The following is a 25576-nucleotide window of genomic DNA, read 5'->3' as shown; positions in this document are numbered from 1 at the left end:
CTGCTTTAGATTAATATCTGCAACTAGGATCTCTTACCATTTCTTGAGACCAAGAAAAGCTACAGACTCTTTTATTAGTTCAGAATCTGTTTTGTTGCTTTTTGTTGTTGTTGTTTGAGAACACAGACTTTTGTTTTCACTAGAAATGGAAAGCTGCTTTTATCTATGTCTAGCTTTAGACAGACATTCTTACTAACACAAGGAGACTGATTCCTGAGCCAGTGTTCAGTCTACTCTGAGGACTGCACAGTCTTTACATCTCCTTTTTGGAGGTTATTGAGATTAAAGATGCTCAGAGCCATTCAAAATGAAGCCTCAAACTCTCAAGAGATCATTGTAGTTAGAATATATAAATAAAGGTACACCATTTTCAGAGAATTAGTAAAGAGCTATGAGCTGTATCTATGTGGTGGTCAAGGCCAGTCTTGATGAGTTCAGTTTCTGCTCTGAGCTGACCAAAGGCTGGATGGTTTCATAGTGCCAAAGTCTTGAGAGCTGAGTTATATTATGTCAGTCTGTGTTTCAGTATCACAAACATGAGTTTGGAATCAGAGCTGACTTAGAGCTGAGAACTGTTTTTGTGTGAAGATTTCTGTGGTTTAATGGGGTAAGAGCCAATGGGTACTAATTTTCTTTCACCCTTTTGAACAAAAGTTTACAGAATTTTATAGTCTTGAGTGATGAGGATATCTGATGAAATAGGGAATGGCTGAGGACAGGTCAATCACACCTTTCCTATGAACGTAAGTTCTTGGAAAGGCACTTGCTGCATTGAGACAAATACTCCCACCTAATCTCATTAAGACTTTCTGTATGAGTAAGCTGAAAGATAGCAGGAGCTATAGGGCTGCATTATTTGACTGGTACTGTATCTAAGCAATTTTTCAGTGTTTTGCTGTGTCATTGACTGGCTGGGATTATTGCACTTACATTAAAATATTATGTTGTATTGAAATATAACTTTCCTTTAGTTACAGCATTCTGCAGCGAGCCATCTCCTCCTTTAGTAACAGCAGGAGACAGAGCAAAATCCCCCCACCAAGTCCTAAGTAACAGCACCGAAGAAACTACAAATAGCCATGAGAAGCAGAAGCAGAAGGTAGACAAGGGGGCACAAACAACAATCAGCAAACACTTACCTCCGGGAAATGAACAACCTGATACAAAACAAAACCTAAAAAGTGCCCAAATTTCCATCACCTCCTCATCTTCCTCACCTTTCTCTTCCTCTTCTTCCTCCTCTGCACCTACTCATAACTCCTTCATCTTACAGACCTCTCAATGCTTCATGACTAAATCATCAAAACAGCCTCCCATAGTTTTCCTGCCCAAACTGGTTTATGACATTATTACCTCTACGGACAGCAGTGGACTTCCAAAATCATCTTCCCTTTTGCCTTACCACTCTGTGATGTGGGCAAGTTCTTTTCGTCCTCTTATGAGTAAGATGATGACTTGCACAGAGCAGTCTCTATACTACCGCCAATGGACAGTGCCCAAGCCAATCCATATGGACTACAATAATAGAAATGAGGGCAGAATGGACACCTTTCACCCAAGGAGACTGCTGCTGAGTGGGCCACCACAGGTGTGTAATAAGAGCAAGGTATTATCATCCATTTATGTTATTCAGTTTTATCATCTACAAAAACAGGTTAGTTATTGTTATTCGTACTTGAAACGTTTTTTATGTGGAGAGTAAGTTGCTCATATTTTATTTCCTTATTTCTCAACTCCCTTCTAATAAAATGATCTTTTATTCTTTACTGTTAGTTTGAGTTCAAAGACAATGAATCTGGAGCAATATTCATTTTCTGTCAGTCTCTTTCCATTAAAATGTTTTCAAACATAGCTTGCTTGGAAGATAGATTTCATGCATCATTTCTGTCAAAGTTGAATAAGCATTTACATTTTAAATAAACATCAAAGATCAGCACAAAAACACTTCCCAGGATCAATCTAAAGATAGCTGGAACTTTGCAGTTGAGGTATTTTCTGTTTCCTCCACGTGACAGGCAGAAATTTAGAAGCTGTTGTAGGTAGCACATGCAAGAAGGCCTGTTCAACATTAGCAGAGCTTTATTTACAAGGTGAATACTAACCAAGAGTTTGTAAATGTATTTCAAAATATGCATAAAAATGGGTATTGTCCTAAGAAGTTCCTTGCTTGTCTTTTAAATTCTCTGAGAATGTTTAATACTTATGTCTGAGTAAGACATCTCCTAGTTCAGTACACGTTACATAGTAAGTCTGATGCTGTGCCTCTCACACTCTCCTGAAGCAATGAGACCACATGTCTATGAGCATATTTACATCACATGAACATCAGAAGTCAGAAAGGAAAAACCAAAGACTCATGTTTCCTGTTGCTCTAGTATCAACAAAAAGTTCCTCTAAATATAGTTACCTGCCTTATCTTTATCCACCCATATGGATTTATGCCTATTATAAATGCCATTCATGCCTATTGACTGGAAAAGGAAACTATATATATGGCTATTTATTAAATATTTTTTTCCATAGTACCAAATGTATATTGCAGTGAAGTAAGAAGAGCATAAATGGGCTTTTCGTATTGAAAGTTCCTGTAAATTTTACTGTAATGTGTAAAGGATTCCAGAAAGTACTTCGATTAGGAGTTATACAATACTCTCAATTCTTTTAATATAAATTGCCCGTGTGTGCCAAAGATTGAAGTGTTACACAATCAAGAAAATGAATGTCATATTAAGGTGCAGACCAAAAAATAACATTCTGCAGCAGGTTGTTGACATCAATCTCTAAGAAAAACATAAGCTGTGACAATTTTTTTGGTAGAATTTTGTATGTATACATATCACAACTCACAAAGAGACTATTCCCAAAGATACCATAAAAATTCAGATTTACTGATATGTAAATACTGCTTTAGTATTCACCTGATCGTAAAGCATATGGTTTAGGGTCTCAGATGTAAGCCTGTGTTTCTCAAAATAGTCATTTAGAGACCTCTGAAAGCATTCTACATATCCATCAGAAGGACTTGTTGTTTAACACATGACATGTGACATTTAGCTAGTTATATTGAGACAAGCAGCTTGCTCATTCATTAGCTCCCTACCATGGTATATGATATTCACCACCTTTAACTATCAAATGAAACTCTTTTTCAAATACAGAATAGGGCTCCTGTGGGCCCTCTGTACAGCAGTGAATGACACCTTTAATATAACTTTCTTTACGTGAAATTCCATCCTTTCTCCACTTATATGGAGAAGCTGGCAGCCCATGTCTTTGTCAGGTACGCTCTTTGCTGAATGAAGAATTGGATGGAAGGCTGAGCCTAGAGAATGGTGGTGAATGGAGTTAAATCCAGCTGGCAACTGGTCCCCAGGAGTCAGTATTTGGGCCCATCTTGTTTAATTACTCATGATCTGGATGACGGCACTGAGTGCACCCTCAGTAAGTTAGCAGATGACACCGAGCTGTGGGGAAGTGTAGGAAGGGCTGAGAGATCTGGACAGGTTGGATTGATGATCTGAGGCCAACGGGATGAAGTTCAACAAGACCAAGTATTGGGCTCTACACTTTGGTCACAACCCCAGGCAATGCTACAGCTTGGAGCAGAGTGGCTGGAAAGCTGCACAGAGGAAAAGGATATGGAATTGCTGGTCAGCACTAGGCTAAACATGGGCCAGCAGTGCTAAGAAGGCCAATGGCAGCCTAGATTATATCAGAAATAGTGCAGTCAACAAAAGCAGGGAAGTGATCCCTCTGTACTGAGCTCTGATGAGGCCTCATCTCAAGTATTGCATTCAGTTTTGGGCCCCTCACTGTGAGAAGGATATAAATGCCCTGGAGTGTGTCCACAGAAGGGCAATATTTCTGTTGAGGGGTCTGCACAATTTAATGAGAAATTGCTGAGGGAACTACGATTGTTTGGTCTGGAGAAGAGGAGGCTCAGAAGGGACCTTAGTGCTCTCTACAATGTCCTGAAGGGAGGTTGTGGTGAGGTGGGAGTCACCTTCTTTTCTTGCATAACTAGAGACAGGACTAGAGGGAATGGTCTCAAGTTATGCCAGGGAGGTTCAGATTGGGTATTAGGAAGAATTTCTTCTCAGAAAGAGTGGTCAGGCACTGAAACAGCCTGCCCAAGGAGGTGATTGAGTCACTGTCCCTGGAGGTGTTTAAGGAAATGGTAGACGTGGTTTAGTGGGCAATATTAGTGGTAATTGGGTGCTTGGACTAGGTGATCTTCGAGGCCTCTTCCATATGATTTTATGGTGTTATATCCATAGTGTGGGTTTTTTCCTAGTGTTGCATTGGATCATGCAGCTAACACATTAGTGAGCATGAACAAGTATCATAGCTATGGGTAGAAATGTACGACGTTGAACAAAATGCCTATCAGGAAGTCTAAATTCACTGAAATATTTTCCTTAGAAACATTTATCTTAAAATTCTCCAAACTGCAAATGAAAATTTTGTGCCGTTGTTTTTATACCTGAATATTACAAGCCTAGAACTAGCATTTTCCATAGGCAGGTAAGCTGCTCGTAGTCTGTAAGTAACTGCCCATTCCTGATCATAGAAGTTCTCTCAGGGGATGAAAACCATCTTAAGACATTTCCTGAGGAAGAAAACTGCTGCTCATACTGTTTGGGTCTCCTCTCCTTTTCCTAAAATTTTAGTACAATGGGCTTAAATGCCATTCTTCTAATGTAATAAAGGTATTAGGGAAGTATTTAATATATTTTTTGTTAGCTGTCTTTTAGCAGAACATAGCAAGTGGAAACAAGGAGAAGACCCAGCACCATTTGACCAGCTGTCTGTGGACCACCAGAATATTTTCTATGAATCAACACTGGTTCGCAGACCACAGTCTGAAAACCACTGCTGTGGTATGTGAAGAACTGTCTCACCTGGAAATTAAAGTAGCAAAGCCTTATGGAATTATTTCCACTTTTGCCATATTACTCCAAATGTGAAGATTGTTATCAGGAGGTACTTTCTAGAAACATGTGAGAATAATGAAGTACTTCCAGTGCTCCGATGTCTAATGACTGGAACAAGTTTAAAAAAAAAAAAAATAATAATAAAAAAAAAATATAGAGAAACTCATTACTCTTAGACCTGCTACAACAGACCTTTGGATGACCATTTTATGAATAAGCACATCTAATTTTTCTGACTGGATTCTCTCAATCTCCAGTTTTTAGTTTGTTTTCAGTTTATTATAGATATCTATGGAAAATACAGTTCAGTGACCAAAATCTTTTAACAGCTTCCACTCCTGTAGGTACTGCAGGTCTTTGACATAAAAGAGGAACCTTTGTTCTTCTGGAATTTTCTGTAGGAAGGATTTGAATTCATGTTCTCTCCTCTTGCTCTTGTACATCTACAATCTTCATGAATGAACAGTTGCAGAGTAAACATATCCTTATGTATCTCACAAAATCATGCCTTGCATTTAGGATGAAAATAGAAGCCAAAATGCTAAATCTTTGCAGGATTCTCATTCCTTATTTATTGCAAGTTTTCACAAAGTACGAGATTTTTGCAACTTAAGTCTTCTGTGATTTTCTCCTTCAAATTCTAATTCATCAGACTTCTATCTTTCATGTTCAGATACCCAGAAACAAATTAGAGAAATACTTCAATTATCTGACAAGGTATGGCCCCCAGGTGACTTATCCTGCTTGCAGCATCTCTTTGTGGATGCCCCAAAAAACTGATGCAAAAGAAGGGTAGTGACATACGAGACAAGAATTCTTTGGAGAGATCTGGCAGCTGTGTGTAATGACAAATCCTCAGTACTTTCAAGCAAGCTGACACTCTGTGCATTTCCATCTGGTCAAGTGATGGCACATAAAAAACACAGAAATCATACTATTGAATTTAAAGGCACATTTACCTATCTGAGCATGTTATAAATTCAGATTTTCAAGGCTCTTCCCTTCTGAAGCAAATGTTGATTGTCAAGCGGAAGTCATTTTTCTTTTGAATCTTTTGCTCTCTAAATGAACTGAGAAAAGCGTTCTGTATTTCAGCAAGTTATTTCTTCAGCAGAAAATGCAGGCAAATATGTGAGTGAGGGGAGTCAAAGTAAAAACTCTGTCATGTGTTCAGCCTGGGTTCTCTGCCTGCAGAGAAGCAGTCTGAAAATGAGAGATTCCTGCCTGCTCCCACCAGCATTTTCCATACAGTGCTGCTAATATCTAGCAGTTCACAGAGCTCAGTGTTATACTGGACAGTTTTTAGCTGACAGATAATGAGATTAGGTAAGATGTGATGCATGGAATATCAAAAGTGCATATGTTTTAGTTTCCTGGTGAGGGACCAATATTTTCAATCCCTGAAAAATGCTGAATGGTTTTCAGCATTTTCAGTTTGTGACCCGACTGCTTTGTATATCTGAATCAACAGACAATTGCTACCTTTCATCTAAGTACCACTCAGGGCTAGCCTGCTGACCCCAGATGTATTGTTGAAAACTATTTGTGAAAACCTGTTTCCTGAGCTAACAGAAAGTGGATGTTTTTGATAGAGAAAGTTTTAAATGGTTACTGAAAGGGAAAAGTAAGGCTCTCAGCCTGTTGACAATTCTAAGAATACACTTAAAACAGATGAGGAATGACAGCTCTGTACTTTTGACAATTTATCTCTCATTTGTTCAAAATTACGGAGCTCTCAATCTGTCAGGCCACTTAATGTTTAATCAGAGGATGGTGGGAGGCATGTAAAAAGAGTACATTCATAATGGCATAGAAATGTAATCACTGCTGTGAGAAAAAATGTAGAAAATACACTCTAATAAAACAAAGTATGATCAAGTTTGCCACAAATGTGGAGAATGAAGTAGTTTTGCCTTGCTTACCAAGGAACAGGTATTTCATTGAAGCTTACAGCTTTGTTCCAAAGTTAGTAAAAAGATTCTCATGAGTCTCAAAGGATTTTATATGAAAACTCAGAGTGGGACTCAGAAATATCTCAACCATGGGGCTGTGCTCTAATGGAAAGTAACTTCTTCCTGTATTACCCCTGGACAACATGGAGTTGTGTGCTAGCAGAACACATGGTCTATGGGCTTATTTTACCCTCAGCAGGGAAAAGGGAACCCTTTTCAAGCCTTGCCAAACACTCATCCAAGTGCAATCTAGTTTACTGAGAATAACAGGGATGAACTTTGACAAAAGCAAATGTTTACTTGCTCTTGTTCCATCTTCAAAGACTCAAGTGTTGAGAGAAAATGAAAAAGCTACTTGAAATATGGAAATATTAAGTCCAGCACTGTTTTAAATTGTTCAGTACACGATGTTGCTGACATAGCCCAGCACTGGCAACGAAAGCTGAGGTTTAAATGCAGTACTAATGTAGATGTATTTCAAAATCCGATTCAACTACCTGAGAACAACTAGTTGCAGAAGGAGAACATGCCATAACTGACCTATGTGTTAACTTCACTCCGTATTCTCCTGTCAGAATGAAATGAGTTTGCAGGTCTCTTTTTTTCTCCCCTTCTGTACTGCGTCCTTTCAAAGTGTAACAGTGTTATTTCCTCATGTGATCATCAGTAAACTTTATGTGGAAGAGACTGAGCAATTAATTGAGTTAAACGCTGGCTGTGGCTGAAAAACCTACAAAAGGACTGGATGTGGCCTGGACAAGTTCTCCAATAGAGGTCTGACACTTCTTCCTTCAGGATACTTCAACAGCACTCAGTATGCTGATGAACTGTGCAAATACAAAAGAGTTGAAGTAATTCTTTTGTTATTTTACATCATGTGAATTGTTTTTAGAACACTTTAGGAGTTTGTGTGGATTTTTAAGTGTTCATTGCCATTTTAGCAACTGTAAGAGAGAGAAAATTCAAGTTTGCTGTCTTATAATTAGACCCGTGACACAAAATGCATTTTCCAAACTAACTTCCTACATGAAGAGCACCTAAAAAACATCGAGCACCTGAGCTTGTCATTTATGGTTGGGAATAGGAAAGTACAGGGATATGCAAACACTAAATATTAATATTTGGTTTCACTTCAGCTGCAATTTCCAGATGAAAATGAAAGTTCTGTATTTTCTGATTTGTATATTTACAGATAGGGAAAACAGGTGCCTACCTGCAGTTCCTCAGTATTTTGTCCAGAATGCTGATCAGGCTGACGGAAGTGGATGTTTATGATGAGGAAGAAATCAACATTAGTAAGTTCTTGTTATAAATAATATATAAATATAATTTGCTTCTGGAGAATTTAGAGACTCGTTATATTAATTTAAGCAGTATTTTTTTCTGCATTTTCTATGCTGTTCACCTCAGCAATTAGAAATATTGTTGAAATATTTTTAGATTTTTTTGTGATCTTCAACTGATACTTAAGAACATTTCAATATTTCACTCATCATTTAGAGTTTAGCCTTCCTCTCCACAAACCTCTGTTTTTCTTGGTAAATAACTATCTGCTTTTATGTACATTTGATGATATCCAGCCATCATTTTTAAGTTTAAAATTGGAATGAACTTTTGAGGCAAATTGCATAAAAGCAATCAGTGAAACACTGACACTTTTGTATTGCCAGGAGCAATGTTATATTTTCTAAATACATAAGACCACATGAAGAAAAAAACATTTCCTGCTTTCTAATAACTAGTTTTAGTCTGAAATTCTAAAATTATCATTTACTCACTTTCTCCTAATTCTAGATACTCAGCCACAGAAGTATGGATCAATTATGGATAGAGAAACCATATAATAGTAGAATAGCTTATCCGGGGAGCCCAGGGTTTGATAGGAGGACAGCTGCATGGCCACCGAGTTCAGCATGGGGCTGAGCAGGAATGTAGGAAGATCTGGTAACCTGACTGGAAAGCCAAGCTCTGATGTTGTTGTTAGCAACCAACATGGCAAGTTAAATCAACACGAAATCACAAGTGAAAGTTGGGTGCCATAAGGAAAGGGGAGCATGGAACAGCGTCTATGCTTTAAAATCACAACCTGACTCGTGCTGCTTTAACTTCACACAGCAGATGACATCTTTTCCTGATTTTACTACACTTCTGTCATTAAATACAGCTCTGAGCAAAGTAGTTGTGCAGAATAATATGCCAAATTTAAAAGCTGATTTAGAAGGTTACATAGATGAAGGGTTTATGCAGGTACAAGGAATACTGAATGTAACGAATGCCCTTCTATTGGAAATTCACCATCTGATTAATTCAATCTGAGTTCATATTTACTTTGGATTTTAAATAATTTATAATAATTTTAAATAATCATTTCATATTAATAGACACTGAGTTGTAGCTCTTTACAATAGCTGGCAACTGATCCCCAGATTGAACTTTTCACTACTTTCATCGCCTTGACAAAAGTAAAAAAGTATTTCATTAGGATTAATGTGCATATGTTTGTTGGCTTGCTTGTTTGTTTTATGTCAATTTCCCTGTTTCAAAAAAAGCCTGATTTCAATTCCTCTGGCCTTTAGTGCCCCTTAGAAGAGGCATTTGACTTTAACTCTGCATGGTACTTAACTCCCAATTTCTGAAGTGGAGTTTCTTTTTCCCAATAAGTTTTTTTGTGGAGTTTCTTTTTCCCAGTAAGTATTTTTTCTTCACTCAGCTCACAGATGTGCAGTGGAAAGACTGCAAATGTCCAGATACAGGTAAATCAGCCTTCCTAGCGCCTTAAAAATTGTTTTCATTATGAATTAAAAGCCAAAATTGCAGTGAGAAATGAGGTATATTTGTTCAAATCTGCACCTCTTTATGCATAATAATGTTGCTTAATGAGAATGATTAAAAAATGATGCAAGAATTGTACTCATAGCAAAACATTCTATAATAATAAAAGGCATATTTGTAATTGTAATTCCATTACTTTTTATTTTTCAATAATTTCATAGACATAAAAGAACAATCAGATCAATGCTACCATCAGCCTGGAGATACATGGCCAGATTTGGAGATGTTTAAGAAGATCCCTTTTGACTATACTATCCATGACCCAAAATATGAAGATGCAAGTCTGATTTGTTCCAAGCTTCAGGCTGTAAACAGTGAAGGTTAGAATTTGAAAAATCTGTTGAATGTTACACATACATACATTTATTTGGTTTTAGCAGGTGAATCATGTTGACTTTTAAACAGTGTAAAACTGTCAGAATTGCACTTGACTAAATCATAATTGAAAAAAGATTTGTAGTTTGTTAGATGAAACACTAGATTAGTAGCCTTATTAATGTTTTATGGCATATTAAAGAGGTAGTCTCATTAAAAACACTCTGATCCCACAAAAAGTGAGTATTTTAATGTTTTCTATTGCAATGTCGTTCTTTATGTTCTTAGAGATCTTAATGGGTTTTTTTGGTTTAGGTTTGGAAAAGGTGATATGTATGTGTTCAGATTTAAATTCCTGTGGTATTAAGGTGTGAAATAGTCCTCTGGACTCCTTTAATAATTATTCATAAGAAATAAGCACTTCTGAAGTAAACTTTAGATAAAGTATGCATTTAAATTAGGGCACATGGATTGCAGATGTGTTTGTGTCTTTCTGCGGTCTGTGGCACTCATCTAGCTTACAGGCAAATAACAATTGAAAATGCCTATGGCCAGGTGAAATAACTCTTATCTTATGGTCCCATACGTAAGCCAGCTGGGGAAACATGGGTAGGATGCATCCAAGCACACCAAGAGTGCTCGCCAACATCATACCACCTTTAGAAGGTAACGACAGTGGATGGAGATTCCTGGAGATTGAAAAAAGGCAAATATCATTGCCTGTCTTTTTCAGGACAAGAAGGAAGGTCAAAGCAATTACTGCCCATTCAGCCCACTCTCAGTCCACAAAACAGTTATGGATCCAACCCTCCTGCAAATCATGTCCAGGACCATAAAGAACAGGACAGTAATTGGGAACAGCTAGCATGGAAGAATCATAGGCAAATAATGACTGACAAACCTAATTGCCTTTTATCATGAGATGACTGGCAGGGTGGACAAAGGAAGATCAATGACTTCAGTGAGGTTTTTGTCAGTGTCTTCTGTAATATCTTTATAGCCAAAGTTGGAGAGAGAGAGTTTAGACAGGTCAATTTTGAAGTGCATAGGAATTCATTCAAGTGTGATGTGGCACAAAGTCTGGCTGACACCTACTTATGCATGGCAATGCTTAGGGACTGATGGTGGGGAAAATGCTGTTTAAGATTGCCTTTAATAACCCAATCAAAGGGAAATATTGCAACCTCAGCAAGTTTATGGACTTACCACTACAATGCTCAGAATGAAATTCTACCTTGTTTTGCATGTGTTTAATCCTGCCATCGTTCTTTATTTAAGTGACAGAAACAATTTGTCACAAAGGAATACATTCTGGCCTTATATATGTTATATATGTTATATATGTTATATATGCCCATATATGTTACATACATTTTGTTTCTGTTTTTAATAGACAGACCCATTAGCAGAAGGCAGGAGGATATGTACACCCACCGTCAAACAACTAGAATGAGATTATCCAAGTATGCAGCGTATAACACCTACCATCACTGTGAACAGTGCCATCAGTATATGGGTTTCAATCCCAGATACCAGGTAAAAATTTCCAGACATTAATATTTAGATCAGATATTGAAGCAGACACAACCCAAACACAGTTTTGTGTTTATTCACTGTAGCTAAATTGACTTACAATTTGTTTGTGTAGATTAAAGAAAGAGCTGATTGTTGGATTTTATTATGTCTTGAGGTTTGCCTGCCTTGACTAGACATCAGACCTGGGGACTATAGAGTTTCTGTTCCTCATGTAATCTGGGGCCTTCAGAGGAACATTATGTGCTTGGTAATGTTATGAATGCATATTCACCACAGGGAGACCTCATAGGAAATAATTTTGACACTAACCACTGGAATTATCCTATTTTTCCCATCCTCAGCTTTATGAGTCCACTCTGCATGCATTTGCCTTTTCCTATTCCATGCTGGGAGAAGAGATCCAGCTTCATTTTATCATTCCAAAGTCAAAGGAGCATCATTTTGTCTTTAGCCAACCAGGAAGACAACTGGAAAGCATGAGGCTGCCACTAGTCACAGATAAGGTAGATGAATTATTATATTTGTGGCCATATATAGGAGAGAGACACAACCATCTTTAAGATTCGTTGTAGGATTCTTTACATTTCTGATCGTGCTGTCAAGAGATGATAAGGACCTAACACAGGCTTGTATTTTCTCCCAGAAAGAGAGACATGAAACAAAATTGTCAAGCAACTGATAAGTTTTTTCTCATTACCAAGGCTGGTTTTTTTTCACATTTACATTCTTATCTGAGGTTAAAGTTTTTTGGTTATGGGTTTAAGGCGTTAAAGCGAGAACAGTTTCAGCAACTGGCCTCAGAGATGTGGTTTTGTTTGTCATACAGTTTACCGACTGTAAGGAAGCAATTTTTACTGTAAAGAAAGGCAATGGATTTTCAATCTTATTATGCATAAGTGCTCAGATGATTTCTTAAAAACAAAGAATCTTTGCCAAGGCTTTAAGACTATCCAAAGAATTGCAGGATACACTTGTAGAATGATAGCCAGTCAGAAGACTTATATTACAGTTTTGGACTAATATGTTTCTTACCATGTTCTGTCATACAGATCTGAACCCTTTTCCAGATCTAGCCTCAAGGTCCATGAGTAGTTGGCAGTAAAAATTACCAGTCCTATCCAATTCACCACTGTCTCACCAGATAGATAAGTTAGTAGATGGAGTTTTCTTTTTTTTCCAACTCTTATAAAACTTGTTTATTTTCCCATTAAGCTGATTTTAAATGTAGCAATGTAGTGAAACTTAAACCAATTTGCTCTGTTGATGGACCTGGTTCTTGTTTAAACATTATCCAGCTTAATAAAGAAACTTATCTTCGATTCACTTACAGAGTGAAGATTTCATAAAAAGCCCCACTTTTACTCCCACCACTGGGCGCCATGAACATGGGCTTTTCAATTTATATCATGCAATGGATGGAGCCAGTCATCTGCATGTTTTAGTTGTCAAGGAATACGAAATGGCCATATATAAAAAGTACTGGCCCAACCACATTATGCTTGTTCTTCCAAGCATTTTCAACAGTGCAGGAGTGGGTAAGTGTGACATGAAGTGTGACATAAAAAAATATGGACATGTGACTTGGGCCCTTGAGGTGGTGCTATTCAAATTGAAATGTAGATATATGTAGATACAGATATGGATATTATAGCTACCATATCTGATGATCTGGATTCTCTTTGAAGACAGTCTTGTGTAACAGTCTGTGTAACAGTCTTCGGTGCAGTTCACTTAATCCAGATCACCTAGAACAAGCTAGATGAATCACATGAAAATACTTTTTCTTCTCTCTTGATTTTAAATAGAAATGAGGGTAGTTAATTCAGATGGAATTACCTACTCTGCCTTCTAGAACTAAGTTGCATGCTATTTCCAGCTAATTCTGCATAGGAATCTCAGGTACCCAGAGATACTCAGGTACCAAATATTGCTAGATGCTTCTGTTTGCTCAACTGAATTGTGCTCACACTTTCTGGTAGAGGAGGTAACTGCTGCATTTCATGGAAGTGAAACAACTGAGTTCATGAGACTGGAAGCCCTCTATTACAGCTTCAGGTGTGTGTGGGAGAAATGAGATGGGTAAAGATTAATGAGCATACCAGTCAGATACATCTCTTGGGTAGATTCTGTTAATATAATATCTGTGAAGTATTCAGCACCTCGCATTAGTGATGCAATTTGTAGACAGCAGTAGTGACGATCACTGAGAATAGAGAATCAAGAGAAATCACTCCCATGTCATTCAGTTAATGTTAACCCACATTTCTAGTTTACACTACAATAGTTGAAGCACTGTCTGTCAGGTTAAAATGATCAGTCACTCAACCCTTCACATATTAAGAAATCTTAGCACAGAGATCAGGCTTTATTTTGCATGCTTTCCAGTGGGTTTCTGTCAGTCATTATCTTGGCCACAGATACACTATGTTGGCTCTGGGGAGTGTTAGGACATTGAAGCCTTCAGAGTGAGTCATATCCTGGGGTCCAGAAATATTCTCTTCTAAAGGATTTCAAGTTAAAAGCAAACAACTTCTGCCCCTACTTTTCATCTTATAGATTATGTCCTTGGTTTCAGGTGCGGCACACTTCCTGATCAAAGAGCTGTCTTATCATAACTTGGAGCTAGAACGAAATCGGCAGGAGGAGCTGGGCATAAAGCCGCAGGACATTTGGCCTTTCATTGTCATTTCAGATGACTCCTGTGTTATGTGGAATGCAGTAGAAGTCGATTGTTCAGGAGACAGGAAAAGGTAAATAGAAGACCTCTTGCTCTTTCAGCTGATCTCTTTTAAGCTTTCACAGCATATCAGTTTTAAAATGACATTTCATATACTACTTTTACCCTGTACAAGCAGAGCATAATATTTGTCATTTGAAAAATTGTTTTCCACAATGTTTACTGCTTGTTTTGCTTTTCTGTCCCCTGAGGATTTAAGTGCCTTGCTCTGGTTCAAACTAGAACTGCAGATTTCAAGTTCTGAAAACAGTCCTTCATACACTGAGCAAACACAGCCATTCATGTGTACGTTTTCAGTAGGATTTTTCTAAGGAAGCTGAAAGACATTTCTGTGCAAATCAGGCAACTGCTTTCTGCTGGATCGTTTGTCAGTTTCACTCTGTGTGGCTCTTTCAATACACCAGGTCTTCAAACAGTATTTTTATTTCCATAACCTTAGAACATTATTTGTTCTACGTGTCTTTGTCTATTCCCAGAATGATGGCAATGCAGGAGTTATAGCAAACCTTCGAAAAGAAAAACGCTCACTGAAAGCTTTGAGGTTTATGGATTTGAGAGGTAGATTAGGACGAGCTTGCACACTTAAGTTCTGGCACAAAGTCAGCAACCCTGCAGTGATCATTATCCAGGTACACTGCAACATTATCTAGGTAACTTTAAAAATCTGGAAATCTGAGTGAATACTTTGAAAGACCTAAGGTAAATTTCTGACCTGACACATCAGTCTCCCACCACATAAGCACTAGATAGTTTTAAATTTTGAGTCTACCCTGAAATGGGAAGTGAAAAATTGCAATAAAGCAGTACAACGTTGAAGCTATCTACCTGGTAACTACTATGGACTTGAGAACTATTGTTCAGCCGAATAAGATTCTAATTATTCTCTCTATATTTCAACACATTTTCCTAATTGCTGTAGTGACTATACATGGACTGAAAGGAATGTTTCATTGAAGCACATTCTGCAACGTATTGAAGCAACTCCTAATGTCACTCACTATGCTTTAATTGGGATGAGAAAATGGTCCAGTAAAACAAACACTTCTGAGATCAAGGAACCATTCTCGTGTTGCCACGTACATGATTTCATTATGCTAAATGTTGATCTGACACAGAATGTCCAATACAACCAGAACAGGTAAGTGAATCTGTAACGTCTTTCAAAAGACATAATGAACCAAATAAATTTTACATACACTATTGCTGGATTTTTAGGAGGTTATTAATGGAGCACAAACGGGTTTTGTTTTCTTTTTGAACATTCAAATCCTTCCCACATTACCAATAGTTAAAAAAAGACATTAATCCCCACAGTTTCAAAGAAGCAGTCATTTGAGTTGGAGTAGATGCATTAAGTGATGTGTACTGTAATGCAGGCCTCCCAGTTTTATCCAAGTGGCCTTCTGGTAACACCATATTTCTCTTCCTGCCAACTTGGACTTTTCCAAAGGAAATCATGGCTTTGTGGGTGAATGGTGCATAACTAAGTCTTGTTCTGAGATGGAACTGAGATACAGAGATACAGCTGTTTGATTTTGTTTGTTTGTTTGCTTGTTTTTATGCTGAGGAGCATAATATAGATCAGAATAGATATTAAGACAAATTTCTTTCCCATGAGGATGGTCAAACATTGGAACAGGTTTCTTAGCAAGATAGTCATGCCTGTCAGTGTTCACGAGACATTTAGTATAATTTAGTATAGTTTAACTTTTGGTTAATCCTGAAGTGGTCAGACAGCTGGATTGGATAATCTTTGCATGCCCCTTCCAACTGAACTATCCTCTTCCTCTTCCTATTCCTATTCCTATTCCTATTCCTATTCCTATTCCTATTCCTATTCCTATTCCTATTCCTATTCCTATTCCTATTCCTATTCCTATTCCTATTCTATTCCACTTATTTTATCAGCCAAATCAGAAGAAAGCAATAAATGAACATCAACATTAGTGATTATTTCTCACATTCTGCTGCCACAGAACTCCCATTTTTCTTTTTATTTATATCACATAGAGTATTTCAAATTAAAATACTACCATGAACAGTATCACCACGGTTACCAGAACTGCATTCACTAGGTGCAGCACATCACAGACATTCACTGATTTACTTGAAAAACCCTGGGGTATTGGTTCTGAGAAACAAGCATTTATCACAACAGAATGAAGTAGCTATTGTCAGAGGTGGGATTCCTCAGTCTAAAGTGAGCCTTTAGGCACTTCAGTGTGCACAATATATCCACATGGGGTTGACACGTATTACAGGAAATCTAAAATATTTATTTTTCTTTAAGCTATTTGGGATAGCCCAGGTCATCTAAAATGCACAGCAAAACTCTACTGTATTTCTCAGGAAGATGTCTCCTGAAGTCCAAATTTATTTCTAACTGAGTGGAAGCTCTTCTACTTTCATTAGTCTGGATAAACAGATGACCTAAATTCCTATCATTATCAATCTGACACTAAAAGAGCATTTTAAATTTGCTCCTGTTCATCTTCTGATACAGAACACTGCTCCCAAGCAGTCCAGTGGTATTATCTTATGAAGCATTATGAACTGCTAATGAAGAAAACGACAGTGCAATAAAATAAAATGATACAAGCATGGGCAGCAATGCTAAAAGGTCAGGAATGCCAGACCACATAATCCATTTCCTGCCTGTGTCTTTAATCCATATTGCTTTATGTGGGTGCTGTTGAGGTTGAAGCATTACGTGACAGTCCAAGCCTGAGCTAGCAATGAAAAAGGTATATTTTAAAACACAGAGACACTGGGATATGTGGATAACAAGTATCCACATAAATATTGCTAAAATCAAAGAGGGTTTTCAAAACATACAATAAAATATCGTTTTTCTTACTGATGTCTGTTGTTGCAGTAAATACTTCGCTGTTTTAAATCCAAGCCTTGGATGTTAATTCCACAGCTCTGCACATCATCCTGTTTGCTGTACAAATCTGCATTCCAAATGGAGAACTGAGGCTGAATTTTCCAAAGGCCAGAGGATTTAAATGTTGTCAGCTTTAGAAGTTTACCTTCTGTTCCGTCTTATTGTTGAAATAGGTCAAATTCAGCTCAAGGATGTTTGGCCTCATTCTGCTTACTTTATTTCTCTGTTCCAGAAGTTCTGTTGGATTAAGAAAAGGGTCTTTGTCTTCAAATAATTTTTTCTCTACTTACGTAAAATTGCATTATTTCTGTAGGGGAGTATAAAACAAAATTACTGGATATCACAGAATTGCAGGGATTGAAGGAGACATCTGGACATCATTGAGTCCAACCCCCTGCTATAGCAAGTTCCCTGCAGTAGGTTACACAGGAAAGCATCCAAAAGGTTCTTCAGTATCCCCAGAGAAGGAGACTGTCTGGGCAGCCTGTTCCAGTGCTCTGTCACCCTCACAGCAAAGAGATTTTTCCTCAGGTTTGCATGGAACTTCCTGTGTTTTAGCTTGTGCCCATTGCCCTTTGTTCTATTGTCAACAACAGATATTTCTATTCTAAAGGAAAAATGATTAGGCAGACTTCTTTGCATTTGACAGATCAAATGTAGGGCCTTTTCCATTTCCTTGGAAGTCAAAGGAATTAATTTCATTGACCTTTTTTAGGTCAAGGAAATATTTGTGTATATTTTCTCCATGACTGCACTATTGTACTAAGAGGCAAAGAAATGTTTTTAACTCCTGGGTCATTTCCCTGGCATTTTGGTACCTTCCTCTTTCTGCTTTCCCCTGCGTTTCTGGTTATTTCATTCCCTAATGGTTCCCTCCCTCATTCTGATCTTTTTGAATTCATTCTGGTTATTGCTACTGACCTCACTTATTTCAAAGCTGAAGTCTCTTTCCCTGACTGATTACTACTAAATGAAGTGTTGGTATGTTTGTTAGCTCTCCTTCATATGGTATTGATCAAAGACCCTGAGTGCTTATACTTGTTAGTCTGTGATGAGAAACTTTCCTCTGAAGTGCTGTGATTTTATTCTCCCTAGATTTACCTGTGATGATGTTGACTTCAACTTGCGTGTCCACAGTGCTGGCCTTCTTATTTGTCGGTTCAATCACTTCAGTGTCATGAAAAAGCAAATTGCAGTAGGAGGACAAAGATCCTTCCACATTAAGTCCAAGGTGGGAACTGAGACTTCTTCTTCCTTGTTAAAATTTCGTTTTCCCTTTCGTACCCTGTAACCAGGAGAGCTGAGATATTAATGGTTCAGATGCCAGTAATGGGATACGTTTGCTTCTTTTTTTTCTAAAATCCAATTTTCAAAATTACCCCAAATAACATTTTACAGTAAAGATAACCATTCACTGTAAGTGTAAAGTATTGATTACTCATCTTCAAATGATTTCATATTCAGGAGTACTTTGGTATCAAAGAAGAAAACTCTAAGTCTCTGTAACTACAAATATAGTTATTTGAATCTCTCAACATTTTTAGTAGCAGATACGTTTGTCTGAATGACTATTCTTGTATAAGTCTTAGATTTTTGGGTTGAGATGTGTTTTGTACAAACCAGAATTCAGATAAATGCAATGTGATTGATCAGGATTGATCTGTGCCAGAAATATTTTTTCCTCATAGGTATCTGACATTCCAGTTTCAATCTCACCTGCTCAATACATTTGTGCTCCTGACAGCAAGCATACCTTCTTGGCAGCACCTGCCCAGTTACTCCTAGAAAAATACCTCCAGTATCACAGCCATCGCTTCTTCCCTCTCTCACTGAAGAATTATAGACATCCAGTGCTCTCTGTTGACTGTTACCTCAACTTAGGACCGCAGGTATGAAACAAAGAAATCTTTATTTTGCTTTAGGAATGTATTGCCTATGTTTTGGATGAGTTTGTTGATGGATGCCTTCAGAACACAGCCTTCAAATTAACAGATATTAGAACCCTGTGGTGTTAAATTGGTCTTATAGAGATATTGGGAGAAACTACAAATAAAGTACATGGAGAGCAATATCAGAGTTGTCCAATAGAATTGGTGAGTGGTATTAGATTTTTAACTTACATAGAACACTTTTTTTTTAAGAAGTGTTTTCCCAGTCCATTGTAATTTGGTCCTTCCTACATCAAATATCTTCCACAAGAGTTTTACAAACACTAACTAGTCCTTAAAAAGCACTTCGAAATACAAAAGTTTTTGTCCACTTTTAACTGACAAGCTGAGTCAGAGCAGCAAATACCAAGATACACAGTCAGAGTGGGAGAGGCTGACATCAGCATTTAAGATCCGTTGGCTCTCCCCGGTGGCTTTGGACCTAAAGCCAAGGTTATTTTTAAATACAAATGTAGGTCATGTAGAAGTGCGATAGTAAGGAGCTGATTTTCACTAATCTATTTTTATCTTTTCACTTGACTTAAATACTAAATGAAAATCAGTCTTGCTGCATTTACTAACTTAACTTCTTTACCAAAACAGCTGTGTAATGACCTTCCAATCTGTGCTGCTTCCAGAACATTTTGATCTCTGTCTTTCTTGCTTGGGGACATGATTTAGCAGAGGGTTGTTAGAGTTAGGGTAGTATGGTTAGGCTGTGGTTGGACTCAATGATCTTTAAAGTCTTTTCCAACCTGAGTGATTCTATGATTGATTCCAGTCCTTTCTGGCTGAGCTTCCCATCATGCCTGAAAAAACAAAATCCATGGAAGGGCACTGTGCTGTTAGTGCCTTCATCCACTGCATCCTTTCAGTTAAATTCAGTTTGGGAATTGTTACCTGAGCTAGTATATGATACAGCAGGGTTGAAGGAATTATTGCATCTACACTATGTATAAATAGAGAAATCTTGCGCCAGTTTCTCTTGCTGTGAGTCAACCTTCCTCCACTGAATCAAGCTGATTTCGGCTGGATGTGCGTCTGCCCCAAGTGAGTAGAAAGGCACTTCGGAAGTCCAGTTATATGTAGAGGATTCCTTAACCTGAAATTTACAAAACCTGAAAGGATGCTATAAATACTCCTAGTTCCCACTGGAATAGGAGATTAATAATAGAAAAAGCAATTAGACAGTAGGAAACTTCATGCAATTATGTAGATGCACAACTATACTGATTTTTTAATCCTTTTGTGATGTAAATGGCATTAGACCTTTCTATAGGGTTTTTCTTGTGTCAGACTGTGCAGTTACTATATTTATGCTTGTGTAGATAAACTGTGCTGCATAGGTCACAGAGTTATGGATGTGGAGAGCCATCATTACTGCAGCTTTCAAACCATTCATATCTAAACCTCATGATTATAGTAGTAATGAGTAATTATGACTAATGAATAGTTACAGATACTGCTTTTAGATTGCTTTTTAATAAGTAGAGGAATTGTTACAAAGGAACAGTAATGATCATAATGTTTGGAGTTGGAAAGCAAGTCTGAAGGTGGATCAGGTGCAAATACTGTCAGGTTGATGTGAAGAAGCCTGAAGAAAGCTAATTTCTATGTTTCTTATCCCCTCCCAATCAGATTGCAGTTTGCTATGTGAGTTCACGGCCTCACTCTCTGAATATCAGTTCCTCTGGTTTGACATTCAGTGGTCTCCTGCTGTACCTCTGTGACTCCTTTGTTGTAGCTAGCTTTTTGAAGAAGTTCCATTTTCTTAAAGGTGAGCCTCAACTGTTTTATTACAGGGAATTATATGACATGGTCACTGGAAATCTGGGATCAAAAGGGGGAAAGCACCATTGATTTTGAATGTTATGTGAAAAACTGTCCATGCACATGTGTGTATTTATATTTGTGTTTATATGCCCTACCATCTCTGATATTTGATGATTCATCCATAACAGTGTTAAGAGTTCTGCAGACAGGGAAACAACGTTTGGTCCACACTGCTATGCATAGTGTAAACACATAAATTGTTACCTTATATTTGAAAATGATTATGTATGAAACGTTCACCCATTGTGTTCTTGCAAGTGATGTTTTTTCAGTTGTCAAGAAAAAATGCATGATGATAAGACTCCATCAGAATCTGTTTGCTGTTCCTGGAAATATAAATGCTATCATTAAAAGTTATTCTTAGTATCCAGTTTCTCCACATAGTGCATATGATCATGGACAGCACTGGAGACAAATCACTTCTGTCTGTATTGCAACTTCTTTTGGATTGTTCTGCTGCTGTTGTAGAGATTCAGTGCTCTGGGGATTTGTTTCACTCAGCTACATCTGTCACTGGAGTATAAACACCACTGCCACTGCCTTCTTAAAACAGAAGTTATGAACTGCCATGTTCTTTTTTGTAGTTAATGCAGTTTTGTATAGGTATCTGTAGCACAGATTAGGGTACACAATGCTTTACCTGCATGTGCTACTGAAGCCACGTGAGTCCCTGTGTCTATTTGCATTCTGGAGCAATGTCCACATTTGAAGTATAAAAGGACTGCTTCCATTCAAAGTTACTCGGCATTTTTTTCGAGTGACAAGAAGCCTGCACAAATCAGATGATTTTTGCAGTGTGTAGCACAAAGTGTATTTGATTCAAGAGTTCCCTGTTTCCCTTGGCAGTTTAGTTGACCTTCTAATCAGTCAGTTAAGCATTAAACACCACTTGACTCTCTTTACTTTTATTGTATTCTCAGCTGTTTCTGTCTTGGGCATCTCCTTCTATCTCACTGTCTCTTTTGCAGAGTAATGAGAGCAGGTGAGGTGATTTCCTCTTGACTGAGCACTTTTTTCAAGAGCCAGGAAATCATGTGTGTATATGTGTTGAAATAGTATCAGCATGCCAGTCAAAACAGTTCATATTAGATCATTTCTGGTCAGCAAAACACACAGAGCTTAATTAGCTATTGTGGGGATTGGCTTGTGGTGTGTTTTGTTCAGTGAGGGTTTCACTTAACAAAGTAATGTTCTATCAGGGCTAGAACAGTAATGGATGTAAGGTATTACTTTGTTTTCTGTCACCACCCTCTTTGACTTGACAGATTTGATCTTTCTTTCTCCAAAGAGAAGGAATGTATTGCTAATCCTGTGTACTAGATGAATACTAGATATCCCAGGTTACAGAAGAAGACCCTGATAAACAGGGAACTGAAGATAACTCTCCAAAAAACCTAAATGTCTTAGTTTTCACTCAAGAATATCTGTAGCTCCTGTTTTGGAAGTGGTGGAAATTCCTCTTGCTAAGAGGTGGTGGGAGATGGGCGATTTGAGAACAAGGCTGATACTCACATGGGTTTCTTACTGACTGTTTACTTAGGTGCCACCCTGTGTGTTATTTGTCAAGACCGGAATTCTCTTCGCCAGACTGTTGTCCGGCTGGAGCTGGAAGATGAATGGCAGTTTCGATTGAGGGATGAATTCCAGACTGCCAACGCAAAAGAGGACAGGCCACTTTTCTTCCTGACTGGACGACATATTTAATAGAAACTAGACACTTTTCCTGAATAACTAGGGAAAAAAAAGAAGAAGAAGAAGAAGAGGAAGAAGAAGAATGATACAGGAGACTAATTGCCAGCATCTCATGAAATGGCTTTTGAGAGGCTGTGCTTTCTGAGGAGAAACAGGACTTGCCATTGTCTATTAGAATCAATTTGTCCTCTTATTTCCAAGCACTGTAAGTGGATTTTCTAATTTAATCGCCTGACGGAGGTAATTCTTGATTCCTGGGAAGGACAGAGAAACTCATTATTCCTCGTGGCAGCAAAAAATTTCAATCAGAAGGGAAATCAATGAATGCATTTCTTCTGACACAAAAAAGACCACGCGCAAGTTGATAAGCAAGAGTTTTAGAAAACTTGTGTCCATTCCAGAAATAGGAAACGTAAATGTAGGAACAGATTTTGATTTTGTTTTACAAGTCTTATTTATCTAACAGTTGGCACAAGGCAACAGGAATTGTTACAGTCTTGTAGAATATTGCTCTTAATTGATCCAGGTAGGCTTTTTAATGAAGATATGTAAAGTATAATTCTTAAAGAATGGGAGCCCAGTTGGAGTCTTATTTTTTTGTAACAGATGCCAACTGGATAGTTTTAGTATACGGGAATCTTGGGATGGCAGCATAATCACGTCTGAATTTCATAGCATAAAGAAGAGCCAGGAAAATAAATTTGACAATGAAATCTGAACGTTTAAACATAAAAACGAAACTGCTTGGCACAACTGAGAACACCAAATGGTGAGATTTACCTGCAAGTGATTTTTACATCTAGAACACTGATGTTTTTGTTTTCTGACTAAATTCTTGCACTGACTACAAGCTTCAAGGTAGGCCCAGTGCATTCAAGACAGTGGATCAGATGGTTCTGAAACTTTCCTAATACACTTACTGGGGATATTTTCTTGCCAAGGTGCACTAAAAAAGTGAGAAAATACAGACTATGGATCTGAGGAATTTAGGTGGCCATACAAGAGCATGTTCTAGAAAGGCACCGGGCATCACAGTATTTTTGTGCTCTCTATATGTGAAGTCAGTGATCACAATCCTTGTCTAGGTTTTTGCAAGTATTCTCTAAGTTTCAGATTTCGTGTTTATTTTTATAGAATCTGTGTAAACTTCATTCAGTCTGGATGCAGGAAGGGTAAGTATAGACATTTCCAGAAGGTGTCTAATATTTGGGCAGTCTTTCTTGCTGGATACACCAATGAGAGTATCATTGATTTTATATTGATGAAATGCCATTAGGTGCCTGAAGCCTTTACAGTATCAGTCTTGAAATGATGACATGAATATGGCTGTGCCAAAGAGCAAATTTCATAGCGTTTACAAGGAAAAGGTAATTTCAGTAAATACGAGAGACTTGACTGCTATTTACAAGAGACAGGCTGCTATTTGCAAGATAACTGCTAGAAATCAGTGTGCTTATGTATTCTGTTGTTTTTCCTTCAGAGTGAGATTGGCTTTGTTTAAGTTTTGGGAAGGAAGATGGACATTATCTTATGTAAATAGCACCACCTGTGCAGTTTTCACCTGTTGGTTAGTTAATTTAAACTTTTTAAAGGAATGTGACATTCTTGTCCAAACTATTCTTTATAAATAAAGTCAATACTGCATGGATATCTGTCTTGGTGGTGTATAGCACTGGATGTTTTTTGTGGGGGGAGGGTTGGGGGAGGAGAAAGTTTGGTTGAAAGGGGCTAAGATGATTAAATAATTTCCTGAACTGAACAAGAGAAAACAGAGCGTCTGTTAATGGTCTAAAGCATAACATAGCCTCTAAGGTACATGAGTCTTTAAAAGAACTCTGGGCTAAAGACAGAGCTTTGAAATCTCCTTTCTTGTAACCAAATGCTCCAACTATTTATGCCAAACATTTGCAAACTTTTCTTATGTTTTAGATATGAGATGATTTGTTTTGCAAGTCCTTAGAAGGCATTTTTTCCATGAATCAACCTCTCTAATGGAAAAAATGCCTAAAGTATTTATTGAAACAAGAAACCTTTCAGTTCTGCTTTCAGAGATGGGGACTTTGCACAGCAAAATTTCTGGTTGTTCACTGTAGTCTTAAGAATTTATTTCAGAGCAAATATATGTGTTTTTTCTTTTTTTCATAATAGAAGTGGTAGAGAAATATGGTACTGTCCAGCATATTCATAAATAAATTCTTGCTTTTCTAACAACATTTTAATATATTCAGTTTGACTACTGAAATGTTAGGAAAGAGAAACAGAGAGAAATAGCCAGAAATTAGAGGAGCTAGCATGATTCACAGTAAGTTTCAAGAACACCACACTGGTGAGAATATCAGTGTGCCTTTCTTACCAGTCCAGCCTCATGCATGTCCCCATAAAGTTATTGACTAGTGTGTACAATGCTTCTGTAGATAGATATCACTGTGATAAAATACAGATCCATTAATGTGGCTGTCAAGGTTCCTCAAACCTTTACAGCACTGCAAAAGTTGCTTGATTGTGCTTACGCTCTGTCTTCATGGAATTATCCAGCATTTACCCTCTGCCTTGTCCCATGCTATTCTACTTGTGTTCATTTCTACTGGCACTGGGTAAAACCTTTTGAAATGATCACAGGTTCAAAGATTTTCATTAAATATCTGCAAGATAAAAAATGCATTTAAACTTCTAGTTTGGACAGGTAGGTTTTTAGGTTTTGGTTTTGGTTTTGTTTGTTTGAAACAATTCCCTGTTAAAGTGGTTGCTGGCATTTTGGCATTCTAGGTTCTGTACTCTCATTTGAACAGACCATTTCATGTCACTGGAGATGTCTGACATCATTTATTAAGGTTACTTGTTAAGATTTAAGGTGCTGACATAAAGAAGCAGAAACATTATGAAAATGCAAAACATTGTAACTGTGTGTTTATTTAAAGGTTTTCTGTGTG

General features: G+C 37.6%; 1 protein-coding gene across 9 annotated transcripts in view; it reads left to right on the top strand.

Moving 5' to 3' along the window:
• Positions 1-24303, top strand: part of GREB1 (growth regulating estrogen receptor binding 1) — an 87050-nt gene extending 62747 nt beyond the window's left edge. For 7 of the 9 annotated variants that reach the window (XM_048934721.1, XM_048934719.1, XM_048934718.1 and 4 more), the window contains 12 exons: positions 972-1588; positions 8079-8181; positions 9880-10038; positions 11427-11569; positions 11911-12072; positions 12900-13104; positions 14145-14319; positions 15226-15444; positions 18289-18424; positions 18882-19082; positions 20760-20898; positions 22495-24303. In XM_048934721.1, the coding sequence (XP_048790678.1) occupies positions 972-1588; positions 8079-8181; positions 9880-10038; positions 11427-11569; positions 11911-12072; positions 12900-13104; positions 14145-14319; positions 15226-15444; positions 18289-18424; positions 18882-19082; positions 20760-20898; positions 22495-22658 (2423 nt within the window). In that variant the 3' untranslated portion in view covers positions 22659-24303. The remainder of the gene's footprint in view (positions 1-971; positions 1589-8078; positions 8182-9879; positions 10039-11426; positions 11570-11910; positions 12073-12899; positions 13105-14144; positions 14320-15225; positions 15445-18288; positions 18425-18881; positions 19083-20759; positions 20899-22494) is intronic. The other 2 variants (XM_048934724.1, XM_048934725.1) reach the window with 2 other exon arrangements.
• The last annotated feature ends 1273 nt before the right edge of the window (positions 24304-25576 follow it).

The sequence above is a fragment of the Lagopus muta genome, chromosome 2, assembly GCF_023343835.1.
Source record: "Lagopus muta isolate bLagMut1 chromosome 2, bLagMut1 primary, whole genome shotgun sequence".
Taxonomy (NCBI): domain Eukaryota; kingdom Metazoa; phylum Chordata; class Aves; order Galliformes; family Phasianidae; genus Lagopus; species Lagopus muta.
The sequence above is the reverse complement of the archived record's forward strand: the minus strand, read 5'-3'. Positions and strand labels throughout refer to the sequence as shown.